Raw genomic sequence first — 20354 nt, forward strand, 5'->3', positions numbered from 1 at the left:
GTCCTTTAAGGTAAAGGTTAAGTTTCAGTATGTGAAGATTGGAAAGGTCTTTTAATATCTTGCAAATCATGCAAAATAGATAAAAGTCAAGATCCGTAATTAATCCTTTAATATGAAATAAATTTCATATTAAAGAGAGGAGCTTTATTCAAGGATGAATTACTCTTACTGCAGTTACCTGTCTGAAGATCCTTCTCAGGAATTTATCTTGATATTCTTAATAATTTATTTTGATAATCTGAGTTTTCTCACTGAGATGATTCTGCTATTTGGACACAGATTTGTAAGACTATTCAAAACTTAAATCCCACTAAACCTTCCATAAATCTTAACTTAGTGGTGTGTCTGTCTGTCATAACAGGTTTTGAAATGGAAGTAAAATAATGATTGTCTAGGGAAAAAAAATGTTGTGATATTGCCTTTTTTTGCTGAATTTCTCTGAAGGTGAAAGTAGTTCCCTTTGAAAGTTGAAATACTTGGTAGGATAAGAGGTTTTGAGTGGTTTTTCACTTTGTTCTGCAGAACAGCTTTCACTTTCATCAGTTTTCATTGTAAGGGAACTTAAATCCAACCTGAATTATGCAAGAGCTGTAAAATATAACAAATGGTGTGGTTAGGAGCCTTTAAATTTGAGTTGAAAAGAGGTACATGCAGACAAAGCAAGTCCTTCTTTTCGTATTTTGAAATAACATAAAAATATGAAAAACATCCAGATGTGAATTGTTTGATATTATATTGTATATAATATCAGCTGTTGCTCAGCTTGATCTCCAAAGAGTCCCTTCTTAGTAAAGAAAATGAATCAATATTATTTGACTGTATTGGAAGAATAAGGAGCAGCTTCCATGGAAGCAAATTACCAAGTAATTGCTTAGATTCTTGTCCCCTCTATTAATAAGACAGCCCTGATGACTTCACTTCATGTGAAACTGTTCTGAAGAATAAAGCTAAGTTACATTGTTGCTTAAAATATGGGAGGTGTTATTTTTCTATCCCATGTTCAGTTGATTTTAGGCCAAATAGGATTCACTGCTAGTGGTAGTTGAATTTTGCTTACATCTATGCACTTTCTGTGGTAAAAGGAGATGAACAAAGCTGTCTACGATCTGTATCCTCATATATCTTTCCTCTTTCATCAAGGATGTTGATGATAATATGCTCTGTAGTATTTGCATTTTAAGAAATCCACTCTTGAAGTATGTGAAATATGATTGATCTTTACTTGGAACATGTCTGGGTTTTCCTTTTTATCTGTTTCCCAGTCATCCCTGAAGCAAGGTTAGAGCTGCCCTCAAGGGTTCACTTTACTCATAAGGAAACAGTTCTTCAAAAATTTGATAATACTTTAAAGTTTAATGAATCATTTATTTTAAAAACCACAGAAAATTCAGAGCATCAGCAAGTAAAAACATGTTGGTCAAACTTCCAATGTGTTTAATTGTTTCCTGAGTTTCCAGTGTATTTAGCTATTGATTTATGAAGAAGTGTTGTGTAACCTGACAGGCTATTTGCTGCCCCATGAGAAATGACTGAAAAATTCTGGTTTTTGACTTTGACTTAATTAATGCACCCCTATGTTATTAATCCTAAAGGCAATCTGGGTACATATTTAACATTTTAATAGGGTTGTGTTGTTGTTTTGTTTTTTTTATTTTAGGACAATTAAAGTAGAAGTGTATGACTGGGATAGAGATGGAAGGTAAGACATCATTTCTGTAAAACTTAAGGGTTATTCCTGCATGTATCTACACATTGCAAAACATATAAATATTTAGTGTCCAGCGTAATATTAGAGAAAGTTAGTTATTTGTCAGTACTTAGAGGTACAGGTACTGAGAAAAGCTCTTCTGTGGTACAGCTCTGTGTTTTGCAGCTGTGGTAAATGCTGATGCATTAGCCTATTTCAAACCTGCTGTGTGTATGTTCATCCATGGAACATGATAAAATGCCTGCAGTGGCTACTCATGGTGGCCTAAATATTGGAATACAGAGGACACCTATTCATTGCCTTAATTTCACATTGGGTCTGAATGTTCATTTCCACGTCTGTCTTCATCAAAATGTTATTGTAAACTCTGGAGTTGGAAGACCTGAGTTTTGTATAAAGAGGACAGTGGAATTCATGTGGAATTTCTGTTGCTAAATTCAGGAGGGATCTGTTGTTCTTAAGAGCTGTGAACCCCAGTGTACTGGCTGTACATTTCTTTCTGAAGAAATGAGCCTATCAGATTGCCTTTATTTTGACAGACAAGGTACAATTATCGTTTAACATGGTGGATTGATACCTCTTGTTATGTTAAAAATGTTTGAGCTTGTATCTTCATACTTTAAATAGAAACTGTATTCATAAATCTTGGTACTAGAACTGAAATTTAATACAGTAATATGTTTATTTCCATTTATCTTTAAGTTAGTCTGTCTTAATTATTTCCTATTAATCATAATTTATATTTAAAAATATATGGATATGCACTTGCCTTTTGATTTTTAAAACCATATTATTTATTCTACAGTAATGTCTCTAATACAACCAAAGCAATTTGCTTCTAGTACTATAGATAATGATATTGTGTTTCTCTGGCAATGTCTTGTAATAAAAGTAGACAAATTTATCCTGTGCTACTGTTCATTAACTTGTTGACAAGATCCAAAAGCATATTCAGCTCTCTTGTGTTATAATTTTGTCTTTTTGGTTTTCCATCATGAAGCCTGTTGATTTACAAGCATTCTTATCTCACATTTACCCTCTATGAATACCTGCCAGTGTAAATTCATCCTTCTTGATTAGATATTCACTGGAGAGAAATAACATATATACATAACATATTCTCACAATTAAGATAAGTGTATTTAAATTTAAAAAGCCATACTAGCAAAAAATCATTGCATCCCTATTAGAATTTCTATTAACATTCTTTTCTCAATGAGATTTGGCAAATCCTTAATAAATTCATGTGTTTGTGTATAAAGTAATGCACATGAAAGTAAGCTAGCAATGAAAAGTTAAATCGTATTGCCACATTAATAAAAAACAAGGATTATATTTTATCAAGGTATCAAACCCTAGATGCTGTCTCACTTTATCCAAAATCTGTAAGATTAAAAGGAAAATTAAGAAATCTGACAAATAACACTAAGTAACTGCCAGTCTGATTGAAATCTGGAACATACTGTGCATTTCAGGCAATCATCAGCCTCTCCAGTCTCAAATAGTTTCAAATATTATCTGTGTTTCCTCACATCACAATCTGAATGCCTATAAGGTTAATATCTAAAAAACAAAAAGTGAAGGATACCATTTACATGTTTTCCTTTTTATTCTAATGGTATGATTTTTTGCTGCTTTTTGCTTTCTGTCTATTTTAAATTTAGAAGCACACAGAGCACTGACATCTTTAATGTAAAATTCCTCTGAAAGATGACATGGAACTCATCTTACATGACTTTAGACAATGCAAAAATCAGACAAGTAGATTGAACTAATCATTTAAGCTACTTCAGAGGCTTACAGGGGAAAATGGTCTGATTGAATCCATCCTACCTGGAATAAATTGCCAGCTGGTGGTGCCTATAAACCTACAGGGTGATCATAGCAAAATCTAAGTGCCTAATTTAACTCTGACATTGCCAAGTATATCTGAAATTAATCCAATTCAAGAGTTACTCTAACAATTTTTTGTACAACTCTGCTGTTCCTCAGTTTATATTAATTTCCATCTGTGATGGACAGTTTTTATAAACTGTTGCTACACCAGCTGGACACTTCACCACACTGAATCTCTTTGCTCCAGAGATGTGCAGACTGGGCAGGTCCAATCTTTGAAAGATTGCCTGCTCTCCAGATAGCAAAGCAAGTTATTCTGAATATTACAGGCTGTTCTGCAATCAGGAAGACAAAATTACAGTTCATATACTTGATTTCTGAATTATGGCTTGACTGGATTTTGACTTCCTGAGTCTTGACTGAGAAGTTTTTTTTTCCCTTTTCCCCATTCTCTGTTACCTGTGCTTTGGCAAATAGCACCATGGTGCTTTGGGTTGAGCTGGTTCCTTCATGTTCCTAAACTACATTGTTGAAGTAATTGAAATGTAATATCATGATCATATTGTTGTCATCAAATAGCTCTTATTTATTTTCAAATGTTACACAAAGCTTCTTGACAAAAAGTAATGCATGCCCTTGGTAACATTAACACTATTAATTACTAAACATCCTTTGTGTCAAACCAGTTTTTGCATAAAAGTTGCATAAAAATTTTTGCATAAAAATTGTCAAAATACGAACAACTTGTTCTGATCCCTTTTATTGCTTCTAAGAGCTGTGACAAACCCCAAAATATTTAATGCTATAAGAAGTCACAAAAGTTGGTTTTGTAACTGGGCCAGTTGTTTGACAGAGTCACATTTTTAGGTTTTTTTTATTGAGTGTCATTATATATGAAGCAGACAGATATAACAGAAGGAAAAAAATAAGATACTGCACAACTTCACATTAGCAATACTATGATATTTTTAGTTCTCTCTAAAAGGTTTCTCATTTAACTTCAGAAAAAATATCACTTTGTATATACGTTGCATTTCACAGTCTTGTCATTTATGAACTGTTACATAGAAAAAGGGGAAGTTGAGTTATAAAGGTGTAAATATTGTCATGCTAAGCTGGGGCCACAGAAGCATTCATCTGAGAATATCAATACTGCAGAAGAGATTTTAAATTTCAGATTCTAAGCTCTTCCACCTGATTTTTAGTCCTTCATCTTCCTTGTCCAGCTAGATAGTTGATTTTTAAATTCTTGCATTTTCTCCTTATTCATTGTCATGCTTCTGATTATGATTGTCCTTTCCTCTCTTTTTTTTCTTTAGATAATAAAAAAAATTCAAAGTTTATACAATTTTTAAAATTATTTTCAGCACTTCAAAACACAGGGCTAAAAGTGGAAAACTTAGGGAGATGGGCTTTAAGATATTTTAGTGGAAAACCTAGGGAGATGGGCTTTAAGATAATTTTGTGTGCTAAGACTCTCTGGTTCAGTGTTCTGATATGCCACACATGGATGAAAATTTAGGAAAATTTGGTGTTGGGCAGGCAAGGAGAGTAAGTACTTTGGATTCTCATTCCAGAGACTAATAAGGAGATCCATTTGCTGAAGTGTGATGATTAATATTAGAATATTTACTTAATGACTTATACATCTGTCAAAGGCACATTTTGTCCAGCAGGCACTCAGCCATCAGAGCCAGCCTAGTGTGGCATGTCCATCCCCCTGAGTGCCCAAAGCAAAGATCCTGGCTGATGCTCTTCCAAGTGCACAGGGCTCTCAGGCTGGTTATGTGTGCCCAAACCTTTGCAACATGATTCATCAGAGGAATCACGTCTTTCTAGCTCATGTTTGGATATAGCCATAGGGAGAGGAGCCTTTCCAGTGTCTCTTAGAATTACAGGAGCAATTGCTTTTGAGCAGTACAGATTCTTTTGCTCCCCAGGGACAGTCCTGTCTGGCATGGCTCATGTTTCCTGTTTGCTGCTGCATGTTTGTAGCTAGTCATTGAACTGTTGTTTGGATTTCTGCCTTAAATATACAACCTGATTTGAAAATGAAAGGTTAGAACTGTTAGGAAAGGGAAAAGTTCTATTTTAAGCAATATATATTTTTCTCCAGTGCCATGGTTACCCAGGGTTAAATACAAATACACCTTGTGGATGCTTCCTCTATTCCCTGCTCAAATAGTCCTTACAGTCTGGAGGGCATTTCAGCAGAGATATACCTCCAAAATACATTTCTTAAGAGAAGTCTTTGTTTTGGAAGCAATTTGATGATCTCCCAGCTGAAAGGGGAGTGTTTCATGTGAGGTGGTCCCTTTTGAATCTGGGTAATGAGAAATATCTTTAACATAGAGTATTTCTCAAGCTTTCTTACAGTATGCTTTGCTTATCAGCATGAGGACTGAACCTCTTATTTGTTTGATTTACATATTTTGTGAATTCATGCTGATTTCAGAAAATGAGCTTTATATTTGAGGGTTTTTTTGTTTAATTTCATTATGAATAAAGCAAGAAAGAAATTTCACGTTGCTACGGATTGTTTCCATTTTTCATCTTGCAACCTTCAGATTTATTTAAATTTGCTTTTAATATTTATAGCTTAATTAGAACTGTGCTGAATTTCTTAAAAACAAGTTTTGCAAGTCACAAAGTCATAAAACTTTGCAGTTCTATTGTGGTTTACCATTGGAGGGAAGGTGAAACAGCTTCATAGCTCACCAGATGTGGAGGCAGAGTGTAGAGGAAATGCAATGCCTTCTTAGGGCACAGCTGGAGCAGCACTGGGGAAAGTTCAGCTGGGCAGAGCAGAGAATGGAGCAGAACTTCTGGGACTTTTGGGAGCTGTGCAGTTGGGGCTGAGCCCTGCAGCCCTTCCATCCCAGGCGCATCTGAGGTACAAACCTGCAGCTCAGTCACATCTGGCAGCCCTGTGGGTGCTCCTGAGCCTGGGCACCTTCCCCAGGGTGCTTCCCCTGCCACATCCCCCTGTGGCACCGTGCTCACAGTGCTCCTGGACAGTGTGCCAGCCCTGCTTATGCATTGGCAAAGCAGTTTTTAAAACATGAACGACAGCACAGGAGTGCCAAATGTATTCCTGGAGCGGGAATAGAGTTTAGAAAGGAGAAGCTTGATAACCTCTGCTTTATTGTTAGACTGAGATCTGCTTTCCAATAATACCATAAGATGAGCAACCTCAGTGGATTGCTTTTCTCTTCCCAGATGGGAAGACAGAGGAGCTGAAATAAGCTTCGGGTCCTCCTCTTAAAATTTCAATACCATTTTACACAGATTGGGAGGGCTGGTCTGTGACGGTGTTCACAGGGGTCCGAGGATGAGGGAAGAAATGAGGATCTGACTCCGTGTTTCAGAAGGCTTGATTTATTATTTTATTATATATTATATTAAACTATACTAAAAGAATAGAAGAAAGGATTTCATCAGAAGGCTAGCTAAGAATAGAAAAAGAAGGAATGAATAACAGAAGCTTCTGTCTCGGACAGAGAGTCTGAGCCCGCTGACTGTGATTGGCCATTAATTAGAAACAACCACATGAGACCAATCACAGATGCACCTGTTGCATTCCACAGCAGCAGATAATCATTGTTTACATTTTGTTCCTGAGGCCTCGCAGCTTCTCAGGAGGAAAAACCTAAGGAAAGGATTTTTCATAAAAGATGTCTGTGACACTGGTCTTTTCTGGTTTAAGTTACTCCTTTCCTGTTTTCAGTAACTCCCTTTCTCTCACATGGCCTCATACACAGTTCAGAGTCTCTAGTGCCAGTGGTCATCCACTGAGGAAATGGTGACAGTTTTTGGCAGCCTGCTCTGTTTTTTCAGGTTCTGTAAACTTACATTGGGGTCAGTCTCTGATTTACAACATAGTCCTCATTGTGCAGCTAAGTTAAGCAGAAGACATCAAAAAGATTTAAGCTAATCGTTTCCTACTCTAAATTTGCATTACACAAAACAGAGGGAGTAATGAAGATTTTTAAGCAAATTATATTTGCTGCCATTACTTGTCTCTTGGGTGTCAGTTCATATTGGCTGTGTGTCTCTTTTGCGTTAATAGATAAAACGCATGTTTAAATTCCTAAATGTTGTGCATTTGATTTAAAATCTTATTTTTCAAACAGCCATGATTTCATTGGAGAATTCACAACAAGTTACAGAGAGTTGTCAAGAGGGCAGTCTCAGTTCAATGTTTATGAGGTAAGTATTATGACTATTTACTCACTCTCAGGAAATAAATGAGAAAACAACAATGGACAACACTGAAAACAAGGGAAAGCTATTATTGCCACTAATGAGAAGGCATATGTGTGGCTATAACCCTTTTTTTTTTGCTTCTGTATGATGTGCAGGTCTTTGGTATTCCTTAAGGTATCCTTTAATTGGTCTCAGACTGCTGCCATTAAACTTCAGTGTTTTCATAGTCTTAATGTAGGTGATAGCAAATATAATGGTTTAGGTGAGCACTAAAGAAGTCGAGGAAGGAGGGTGCTCCAATTATGTGCTGCACTTTTATTTTGAAGATGAGCAAAGGTGCTGCTGTGCAGAACAGGACCAAGATAACTGAAAGCCATGGCTTTTGTCTCAGTTAGATCCAAGATCAGCCCCAGAGTTACAGTAAGTTATAGCAGTTTCCTGTGAATAGTGTCATAACACAGATCACTGTGTGCAGTGAAAATGTCCTCTCCTGTTGTATCACTGACACAAATCCTACCCTACCAGGAGTATTCCGTCATAAAATCTTAAGTAATTTTTCACTTTCTTAAATATGGTGTCAATATCATACTCCCAGGGACAGCGTACATTTCCTGAGCAGCTCATGTTTGCAATCCTCCACACTTGGGTACTGCTTCTACTGGGTTCGTCTGTTCAGTATCATTGCACAAGATACTGGGCAAATTCTCTTTTAAACATTTTACTTTTACAAACTAACCCAAGGCAGGTAGAGAAGTTTGAGTGAGTGTCCCATATTTAACTTGCTAGAACAACCTCTTTGCAATTGAGCTTTTTTTAATAGGTTCATTATAAGTCATGTAGCTTTCTAGGTTCCTGCTGGGATGTAAAATTTTCAGAGGCTAAAAAATGTTGTTTAATTGCTGAAGTTATCTGAAATTTGAAAAAGAACCCCATGTAAATATTATAATCATTATAGTACTGTGAATTATAGGAGAGAAACAAGCTGTCATTTAATTCATCTTTGCTTCCAAGTAAATGCCTTGTTTCCCATGATATTTCACTCCAAGCTCTAGTGCAGTTTCTTGCAATTCCTGAGAAGCCAATTGCCAAGTTACCTGAAGCAGAAAGTTCAAATGAATCTTCTCTTTGGCATTTAATGACTGCTGGCAAGCAATATGCTGCTAATTCAGGCCTGACCATTGAATTCTGGAGAGCAGTGAATGCACTGCCACAGGGCAGACAGGCAGCCTGTTACCTTCCTCTTCCTCTTCTGGGCAGATGTCAGCAGGAGTCACTTTCTGGCTGAAATTTTGGTTCCACAAGAATTGCTGCATTGTTTAATTGCCACCATTACACAGGCTTACTCTATTGCTCGTCAGACACTGTTAAATGGAGGGGCAGGAGCTACTTGGGATTTTTTAAGTGTTAATGGGTGTATGTGTGTGTAAAGGAGTAAAAACTTGGCAGAATATTTACTGTATAACATCAGTGTGGCATACTGGGGGAAATGAGGGACTCACTTGTTGAGCATGTTTGGGAAGACTTCAAATCATCGTTGTCTCCTTCTGCCTTACATTTCACTGCTGTTGTGTGTTGTGCAAGGAATAGGATCTTTAAATGTAATCTCATTTTGGTTGGAGGAGAAAATCTTTGGAAGATAACTACTTCTAGTTTGCCCATTTTCAGGCAAAATTCTTTAAATATTTTATACCAGATAAGTGACTAAGATTTCAATTGGGAATGTTTTCATTCCTTATCATTTGCAGAACATCTGTGAGTAGTTTTACTGTAAAACTTGGCAGTAAGCCATAAGGCATTGAATTTCCTAGATATGTAGGAGATAGTTGAATGACCTAATTAACAAAATAATGTTTTGCTTCCGATTCCATGTGCATTTCTGGAAAAGCAGCAGTACATTTTCATGTGTATGTAACAAAATTAACTGAGACTTGCTTTTTGTAGGTATTCAGGAGGGGAAGAAAATTATGGGTGGCTACAGTGAGAAATGTTATGTCCATAGGTTCCAGACATTCAAGAAAATGTTTAATGCTTTGTGGTCCAGCTCCATGAAGAATCTTGGGTATGGGGAGTGCACTGAGGCCCCCCGAAACTCCTGTATGCCCGTCAGGTGGTGATATTGAACATTTTCATGAAATTACCTATTTCATGAAACTTGATCTTCCTGTTAGCAGATCCTGTCATTGCACCAAGTACAGAAATTGGGAGTAGAACAACTCAGGTGTTTCTCAGGTGCTGTGAGGAGCAGATGGAAAAAGATTAACTGGATTGTGAAGAGATGCATTGTGAGGTGACAAAGTAGTGACACCATACACTGAAACACTGTGATCAGGAATGCAGAAAAATGCAGAATTTTGGGAAAATTCAGAGTGTTTCACTGAGCTCTCAGATATAATGAACTTTCTCACCTCTGTTGCCCCCATCCCTTATTTGTCTAATATGAGTACCAGCACTGGCTCCCTGGCAAGTACCATGAAGGTAAATTCACTGGTTTTCAACATGCACTGAAAATAGAGTACTTTCTGCTTTGAAAATACCTTACACTTATCTTCATATTGGATCATACTGCTTTAATGCTTGTATCTGTGTTTCTAGGTAATAAATCCAAAGAAAAAAGGAAAAAAGAAAAAGTATGTTAATTCTGGAACAGTAAGTAAATGTATTTTATGTTACTGGATGTTTTTCTTCTTGCTTCAAAGAGAGTGTAGTTGACTTGTAATTTAACAGGATTAGAATAGAAAAATTCTGTCAAGGCCACAATAAACTATTTACTTTTACACAGCATTTTACTTTCAGATGATTTTAATTTGAAAGGTTTGATAAAAAGTTTGTCCAAATGTGCTGTCAAGTCGCCAGGGGTTTTCAAAATAAGTTCTACAAAAATTTCAGTTAAACAATTGAAACTATTGGATTGAAAACACTTTTTAATTTTTGTCTGAAACATACCTGCACTTTTACAAATAAATTTTCTTTTAAAATGTATCTGCTCAGTTAGCACTGTTAAAAGCTAGTATGCTTATCATGGCAAAATCAAAAAGAGTCAACAATTTTTATTACTAAGGGGTGTTTGTAAATTAATTTTGAAAGATCTGTTAGTATTGTTTGGAATGAGAATTTCTCTTGTTTGATTTGCATTCCATGTTCTGTTCTCATATTTATGAACCATTTGGTAGCAATGCAGTTATTTCCATTCAGCCCTTGCTCAGCTTTGATGTCCTGACATCCATGATGTTCACACCATCATTTACAAAAAAGTGAAGATAAATTTTGAGGATCGGTATATTGGAAAACCTAATCAGTTATGAGAGATGTTTTTTGTAAACACATCCACCATGTGGGTTTTTTCCACATGAACAGTTCCACTCTTGAGTAGGGCTCAGTAGGGCTATTTTCATGCTGAAAAGTAGCCTTGAAGGAATGTTTTGACATTCTCACATTCTTGTCTAAGTCTGTTTACCAGTGAGAAAATAAACACTTCTTCTTCTACCTTTGCTTTAAATTATGAAAAATTGGCAAAAGCAGCTTGCCTGCTAAAAATTACCATGCAATATCTAATTCATTAGATAATTTTTTCTTTGCTAACATATTTCTTTTACTAAAATCTATCATGTCAAAATCAAGTTGCAAGTCTATTGCGTTGAACTAGTGAGTGAGAAACTGATGTTAAGTGGTTGTTTTCAACCAGTGCTAAATTTTAGGTTTGAAATCTGGCATAGGGTACAGAAGGGTAAAAAAATGTATTTTCACATTCAATTTTCATGTTAATTTTGGGTTAAAATACTTTAACATCTTCACAAGTATCTGTCTTCATTTGAAAAAACATTTTACTCATATTTGAACAGACAAAATGAACTGTGTCTTGTTCTTTATTTCCAATTACGTCAAAATTTCCAATAAACAGAAATTTTCTTTCCTTTTTCCTTCTTTACCTTTTCTTTTTCCTTCTCTTCTGTTGGTTTTGTCATTTATTTTTTTATATCAAGTCATCTCTGTCCCCATTTGCCCTTACTTCTAGTAGTCCTTCAGGCTTCCCTTCTGCTTCTCCACATGGTCACTTTCTTATGTGTTTGCCTGCAGTTTTGTTTTTCTTGTCCTCATCATTTACCCAAGATATTCTTTATCCCACAAATTTTTAAATTTTCAAGCCAGGCACCAAGACCATAATTTTCATTAATAGGAGGTAGAATTCTGGAGAACTTAGAGTGGATATAAATAATTGACTGTTATCTCACTACTGCCTTTAAGGACTATGTACATACAGTTTATATCTCAGTTTATTATTGCTTAATGGGTCATTTTGAATTCATACAATCAAATTACATACTAGGCAGAAGTGTTTCACAATTCATGGTTAGTTTTAAACAAAGCCTAATAGAGAAATAAAAGATTCCCTGCATAAAACTTGAAGCATTAGTAGTCATTGCCTATATGTAAGTAAGTACTGCAGCCATTTTGGGAGTTGTTTGTTTCCATTTTTTGACTTTTAAAATCAGATGCAGTGAAAATATTTGCTTAAATTAATTAGGAAGAAGAGAATCAGCTGTAGGAGCAGATCAACCATTAATATTACTGTGTCCAGTGGGAAAATGCATAGAAATTTTGGTCTTTTTTGCAAGGTTTTTTTTGCAAGAAATTTTGGTCTCTTTATGCTACTGATAGCCTGGTAGAACATTGTAATGGTCTTCTGTTCTCAGCTAGAAGGGCAATTTGTGATTTTAAGCTTAGCTGATCACTCAGTCACACAGAACTGTGACAAAGGGAGGTGGATAGAAGACAGAATTACTACATGTAATCTCATTCTGAGTCTAAGTTTACAACATAGGAGTATTTTCAATTTTTATATTTTGCTGCAAGTGGACACAAAATTTTGTGATAGATTTCCATTCCCTTTTTATTCCTTGTATCTTTATTCATGGATTTGCTCTGAGCAGTTACTTAAGCAGTTTTCACTGCCAGCTTGCTGCACATATAATGAAAGAATTTGTGTAAATAAAATTAAAATTTTAATTCTTTGCTTCATAAATATTGCACAATATATGAAAATCTTGAATGCTGGATCTTTTCCACTTGATCTTATACCTCTGTGACTCAATTGCTGAAAATGCCCATAACATCTTTAAATTACTTTGTGTTTTGGATCTCTGTCATTTCTGAATGATAAAATCTGGGACTGCTGAAATTTCTTACCAGTGCATTTTTATGTATATACAGATATATGTGTATACATATACATAAATACATATATACATTTATATACTACTTTTAAAAAACTTATGTATTTCCTATATGTGTATACTTTACTAGATTTTTGCAGTCTAGGCTTGCATCAATACTCAGGATGACCTTTAATGTGAGATGAGTAATTACATAAATAATTGTAATTGAGTTCTTTCAACAATGTTGAAGTGCTCATGGTACAGATGCATTATCATATACCCTGTAATGTTCAGATGTAGGTGTAGTACACAGAAATTAGAAAACATGTATGTGGTAACCTTCTCTGGAATACAATCTTCTGCCCCTTACCTTCTCCTTAAATAAAAAAAGGAAGGCAATTATAGACTTCTCAACCTGTCTCTTCCCTTTCAAGAGCTGCCTGCTGAAATTATTTAATATCTTTTTTAATCTTCTTTTTTCCCTTAATACTGTAGGAAATTACATCCTAAGGACAGAGCTCGAAAAACATTGTGCTTATGTCTCTGGTTGTTCAGCTGGGAAACACACAATTCATGTCTGACTCTCTTTTATTTGCTTTCAGGTAACATTGCTTTCCTTCCTAATTGAAACAGAAGTTTCATTCCTTGACTATATTAAAGGCGGGTATGTGATTAGCAACAAACCTTTCTTGTTTTCACCATTTGTTTATGGCTCTCAGTAGCATCTGTAAGGAGCTGGATTATTTCCTCATTTAGGGGCTGTACTTTCCTACATAAAGCATGCAGATAATGACTAAGTTAAGTTATGGGACTTTGCTCATACTGTTGGAATTGGACTTGATACTAAAACACTGAGAAAGAGAGTAACTTCTGACCAGCCAGAGAATTGATTAAACAAAAGGGAATTATCTATATATATTAAATTATTAAAATGCTGCCTATTTCTTCCAATTATACTGAGATTTGGTGTATTTAATATTGGCATTTATTTAGACCCTTTCCCCTTCAAAGGCATTTTTTTCAATAGTAATTAAAATTTTTAACATGTTTGATTTCTCATTCATCATCATTTTTTCTAAAGAGAAGTAGAGACAGAAGTGTCAAATGTCTTACCCTAGAACGTGCCTGGAAATGGGACTAAATCTGAAAAATTCCTGGCTCTTAACATCCCTGCCAGAACGCTATACTTCTCTACAATAATGGAAATTTGTTATGCATTCCTAGGCATTTATTTTTGGATTTTTGAGGCATAAAGTCTGCATATGCATTCCACATGTTTTTAAGAGCATTGATTACCTGTGAAGAAACAAGTTCTATTTTTTGGGGTTTTTTTTTTAAGTCTTCAACCAGAGTTCAGTGGAAATAAAAGTCTGTGCTGTGTTTTGACAGTACTATATGGGGCTTTGCCTTTGGTCCCAGCAGTGACAGTCCTACATTCCTGCTGGGGACTTGGGCAGAGGCTGAAAATGGCCATCCATCCATGTTCACCAGAAATTTCTATTGATTGAAGTCTGTGTATGCACAAATGCATGGAGAAAGAGTCTTGCCTCTAGTGCAGCTGTTTCCTTTGAAGTGTGCTGTACAAATATGCCATGACCATCCTATTCCCCATTCATTCAAAATTCATCTCTACAGAAGGAGCAGGTATAAGGAACTGAGGAGTTGAGGTTTGTGTCTAAATTTGAAAAGAAAATTTTATAGGGGCTGCTTATGTAATCTTTCCAGGGTGGTCTGTCACATTCCTCACTGAGATGTTACAATACAAGTATATCTCATTAACTGCAACTCAGAGAAGGTTTGTGATATTAATAAATTCAACTTAAACTTTTTTCCTGCTCTTTTGCAAAAGAGCAATATCATTCAGTAGAATGCTCTGTGTTTAAAAGTATGAGCAGTGATACTTATTTAATTATTTTACATAGAATGTTTTTTAGTGTTTCATGCAATTATTTCTATGTACATGCCGCTGAAAACTGTAGAAGTACTTATGTAAAATCTTACCTTTCTTTCTGCAACATATGCAGTTACATAAACATGACATGAGGCTCATGTCAAGAGGCTCAGACTCAGTTATTTTCTAGGCTTCTCCCTTCCTTTGTTTGTCTCATTTAATATGACTTCATATCAGTTAAAGTCCAGTTGTCAAATACTTGAAGGAAGGGGAAAGAGAAGATTTTGTCATTAATCAGTCTGTTTTCCCATCATGTCCTCCAAAACTGGGGTTTTTTCAAGTTCCCTGTTTTTATTCCATTTAGATAGGCAGGAGGTAGAAAGCACTGATTCTGCAAAGGGCACAATTGCTTATTTGCTCTTCCATAAATGGGTGCTAATAAAATACTTCATGTTCAAAACTTCCGTTGTAATTCGAGGTGTTTAGAATCAATGGAGATATCATGGAAATCTTGACAGTTTTAACAAATTATAATTACAGTATTTATTTATGGGGTTTTTTTAATGTATTTATGTTTTGAGTCTGCATCTGTTTAATTGGGATATTCCATTACCAGTATCACCTATATAGACTGTTGTTTTCTTAAAGAAGTTTGGAGAATGAAACAGAGGTTTGTCCATAAACTCAGATTTCATTTTACTCCATAAGACTGGATTTTATAGCAGTATGGCAGAAAAGAGGAGGATGTCTCTTTTGCATCTGAATATTACATCAAATAACACCTCCTTAATAGCTGACTTTTCTTTACATCTTGATACTTAATCAAAATTTTGCCACACTGACCTACCCACATGTTGTGCTAAAAATAATGTATATTTCAAAATTTCTCCTGCTGCTTAATACAGCCCCCAGTTAGTAACATATTCCTATCAAAGCCCCTCCAAATATATGAATAAGTTCAGCAATGTAAGGGATACAGTCTTGGAAAGGAATGCAATTGAATTTACAGGAATGTCTGTCAAACCTAGTTTAGTGTCCACTCTTTGTTTTTTTTGACTGGAAGAAAGATCAGAAGCCACAAAGCTCCAAGACTTAGTGAATAGAAAAGATATTTCTGTGCAGATGTTTCTAGCTGGTTTGACGTATTGGAAAAGGTAGTGAGCTAGTTATTTGTAAATCAGTAAAATTCAGGAACTGAATCCTTTTGCAACTGAAATATCTTGTCATCTCTTCTATCCCAGATTAGTGGAAGATAAGAGGAAATGTTTTCCTCCATCATGTTAAAAGCCTTACCTTCCTCCAGGTCTTTAGAAATGAACACCCATACATTTTTTGGATTCGAAAGGATTTGGTCACATATTTTTAACTGAACTGCATTGAATCATTGATGATCAAAAGGGGAATTCAGATCTCCTTTCCTGACAGCTGTTTTAATCCAGGCAGCACACTCTCCACTGTAATGGGAGGCATATTTGCTGTTCACAGGAGGCCTGGCATGAGAAACTTACAAAGCAAGGGCTGCCATAGCTAAGTATTTTAGAAGCTTTGCCATGTGTTTCTTGTATCCTTGGAGACTATCAAGGAGTAATAAAACCATGTAAGAGGGAGATCTTGAAGAGACTTTATCGGGAAAATCTTCTGTATGTTGTTACAGCATTTGGCTCAACAAGCATCTGCAAAGGGGAAATTATAAGTGGCACCAGGGGTTTGGATGCCATGGAGAGGATGCAGCCTCTTAGAATTAGTTACTCTGACAGCTCTGTTGTACAGTTCTGTGCAGTAAGTGGTCCTCAAACCTTCCCCTGCTCCCCCCTGCTGACAGACCAGCTGGTTGTCATTCTGACGCCACAGGGAGTCCACGATTCCTTCCAATGTACTGCTTAAAAAACCGTAATCAAACCTAGTCAAAAACCACATTCAGACTTAATTTGTTCCCTTATGTGTGTCAGTACTGATGGAACTCATATTAAAAGATGACAGGTTTCACTTTGCTCTCTCTGTGGCTGTGAGGTGAGGATTACTGTTCCTTTAAAGATACTTTCTTCATTTCTTGTGGTGTATAGGAAGATAGGGTAAAATCACCTGTCACTTTCAAGTAGATCATGTATTTCTATGCCAACTAAATTGTGGCAAAGTAGTAGTGATCCATGCAGCACTGAATCCATAAGGCACAGTGCTCTGTTTTGGTATTCCACCTCAGCTGGGAGAGAACATCTTGCATGACCAGGGTTAAAATGTGTCCATGGGAAAATCAGTATTACTGCTAAAAGGAATTAATAATATTTATGGAAGTAAAGTTCTTACTAATTATTTATTTAGGATTTTTAATAAACAATGAAAAAAAGAATGATGGAGTCAAGTAACTGTTTTCAGTGTGTTAATAAGTTAGTGTTGTGTAGCCCTTGGCTTGAACCTTTTATAAGAGTATTTTCAGTGTTTATTTCCTCTATTAGAAAGTCAGTGTCCTACAGTTTGTCCACAAATGATGTTACCATCTCTTGTTTATTTGTCTCCATAGCAGTACTACTATTAATAAGATTTGTGTTTGCTTTTTCTGCAGCACCCAAATCAATTTCACAGTTGCTATTGATTTCACAGCCTCCAATGGTAAGAATAAAAATAAACATCTTATTTGTGTGTGTTTGTGCTGTGCTCAGTTTTAAATGCACATATGTGTGTGTTTGTAACAGTATTCAGCTGGCACCACCTGGACTCAGGATTCCATTTTGCCAAGCAACAGATGAGAGGTCAATTCCTGTCTAGGAAAACAGGACAAACAGAACAGATAAAAGTTGGAAAAGCTACATATAAAATTTAATAGCCAGAGGCCGTTTGCAAATATGTGTAGCTTTTGATCAGTATTATTGTTTGGTTTTTGGAACTGCTGGGAGAAGCCTTAGAAGAACCCACTGAAAAGGGCCAAATCGTTCCAGGGAGAGTGAGGCTGAAGTGGGGCTGAGATAAGTTGTGATCCTCCTCCAAAGCTGCTTTCAGAAGCTTTTGTAAATTTCATCTTAAAAGTGTATAAGTTGCACAAATCTACAAGTTTCTTGCTGCCCTTTCAATGCTGAAATACTACTTCTCCTAAAATGTATTTAGAACTACTAAAAATATACTACTTTTAAGATTTATTTGGAACACTGCATTTTTACCTGATACAACTTCTGTTTAAGGGAGAAAATTCACGTAATGAAGTGATTTAATTTTAAAGTAAATCTGATCCTTGCTTCAACAGGTAACCCTTTACAGCCAACTTCACTGCACTACATGAATCCCTATCAGCTGAATGCCTATGGCATGGCACTGAGAGCTGTTGGTGAAATAATTCAGGACTATGATAGTGATAAAATGTTCCCAGCTCTAGGATTTGGAGCTAGACTTCCTCCAGATGGAAGAGTATCACATGAATTTGCACTGGTAAGTAAATAAACATATACTTTTTTGGGAGTTAAGATTGTAGTCTTAAGCAGTTACTGGACAAGTAAAGAACAGAGAATGTGCTACATCTTTTGTGCTTACTCTAAATAGTTGTTTCAAAACTTTTCATCATACTGAAGTTACTTCAGTTGAAGTTATGGAGAGAAATCTGGAGTCAAGAAGTCCCTGTAGGCCAAAAATCGTAATAAAGAAAAGTAATAATCTTTAACCTCAGCTGTAGCAGCTTGAGAAACAGATGCTTTAAAGACTTCAGACTGAAGCTAATATCTCTAAAGAAGCAAACAAATCATGTTCCTAGATAAAATTTCATTATTATTCTTACTATTCTGTCTCATTTTCTGGGATCTCTGTCTTTACAGGCTGCTAGTTCAGAGACATAGGGATATCTAAGTGGACTAAAAGATGAGTTGATAAGAATAAATCTGAGATTTCTCCATGGATCAGTTCAATTTCCAACCTAAAATCTACCAGGATTTGCCAGAAGGGTGATGCTTGTGATGGGTGTTGGTTTATCTACTTGCTTGTTTTGAGGTTTTTGTTCTTCTCAGGGTAGGATAAATGTGTCAGAATTATAGCAAATGTAGGTGTACCAGGGGAGTGCTAATCAGTTAGCATCAAAGAAATGGCAGCAGATTGGTGACTCTGGATGTGTATTTCTTCTGTCAGCCTGTGCTAGGAAAGAGTGCAACATATCTTACCTCAGGGAAATGTTTTCCACATAGATCTAATTTAAAACAGGTGCAATTGCAAATACTCATTTAAATTGCAGACTTTGGACTTTGTATAGCAAGTCCAAATATATTGATGCATCTTTCAGTTTTAAGGATATTTCTAAAATTAATTTAGTTTCTTTATGAGCCATTGTGATACTTTTACAGAAGAAAAAGCACCACATACATACATACATACATACATACATGTACATACATATATATATATATATGTGTGTGTGTGTCTGTGTGTATTTCCTTCCTCCATATATAAACTTACATAGGTGTCTCCCATGCAATGCTTAGCAGTGTTTTCAGCTCTCCCTTTTAATGTTTTAGACAAATTCTGTCCAAATTCCCCTTTGGTTGTCTAGATTCTCAGGCAAGTACACTTTACCTCAGAATGAGTACTGGCACACTAAGCCAATGAGGTGTTGGCATGTGAAGGAGAGTAAAATTATTTGAAAGTTCACAGATAATTTGCCTGGCCTGACATGGGTCTGGAATTCTGCTTTTGTGTTTGTGTTGCCATCTGTTAATAGGTTTCCTCATTAAAGACTCATTTTGGAGATAGGTAGTAAAATGCCTACCCTAAGAATTTACACTATCAGCCATTTTGTGAGCTGCCAGACAGTAAATTCCTTTCTTCTTTTGCTTATACCAGGTCAAAAATAATTTTTTCAATGCAGAAATATCAAGCCAAAACAATGGAAAGTTTATTGTTTACCTTATACACTTCTAAATGTCTGAACTCAGGGTCTGGCTACCATTTCTTTTTCTCACATTTTTAAAAGAATAAATCATTGAGCCTGAACTGTGCTCCCAAACATGCTTCCAGGCTTACATCTGACCTGTAATTCATACCTTAAATCCACACAGGGAAATGCCTGTTACTGTTTCATGTGTGAAGGAGGGTTTAATTACACTGAAGGTGGTGTTTATGTCCAGGAGCCAGCCCCACTGACCCAGACTGCTGGGGCTGGTGGAACCTCCTTACCTCAGCAGGTAACACCACAAGCAGACTTGGCACATACACTGGGCATTTGTGGTGAACTCTCTGAGTAGATCCTAGAATGCTTAGGTCTTTGCCTTTTAAATGTCTACACTGGGTAGTGTTCGTTAACCTGTGTAGTTTTTGCTGCATAATTACTTATACTGATTAATCATCTCTTGTTTTTGTTAGAATGGAAACCCTCAAAATCCATACTGCCATGGAATTGATGGTGTAATGGAGGCATACTACAGGAGTCTAAAATCTGTACAGCTTTATGGACCAACAAACTTTGCTCCTGTAATTAATCATGTAGCCAGGTAAGCATCACAGCAGGTGCTGGGCAGAAACTTCTTTGTGTCAGAACAAGTGCTGCATATAAAAGGCTGACATTACAGAGAAAGGTATTTATTGACAGTTG

The 20354-nt window shown here is 36.0% G+C and overlaps 1 protein-coding gene across 1 annotated transcript in view; it reads left to right on the top strand.

The window, feature by feature from the left end:
• CPNE8 (copine 8) overlaps positions 1–20354 on the top strand; it is a 70299-nt gene that overhangs the window by 35705 nt on the left and 14240 nt on the right. Inside the window, exons 10-16 of the mRNA XM_054272702.1 lie at positions 1658–1699; positions 7678–7753; positions 10343–10396; positions 13506–13567; positions 17355–17401; positions 18030–18211; positions 20126–20253. Of these exons, the coding sequence (XP_054128677.1) occupies positions 1658–1699; positions 7678–7753; positions 10343–10396; positions 13506–13567; positions 17355–17401; positions 18030–18211; positions 20126–20253 (591 nt within the window). The remainder of the gene's footprint in view (positions 1–1657; positions 1700–7677; positions 7754–10342; positions 10397–13505; positions 13568–17354; positions 17402–18029; positions 18212–20125; positions 20254–20354) is intronic.

This window comes from Melozone crissalis, unplaced genomic scaffold (assembly GCF_028551555.1).
Source record: "Melozone crissalis strain CALT ecotype California unplaced genomic scaffold, PUWL_Pcris_2 ptg000004l_1, whole genome shotgun sequence".
NCBI lineage: Eukaryota > Metazoa > Chordata > Aves > Passeriformes > Passerellidae > Melozone > Melozone crissalis.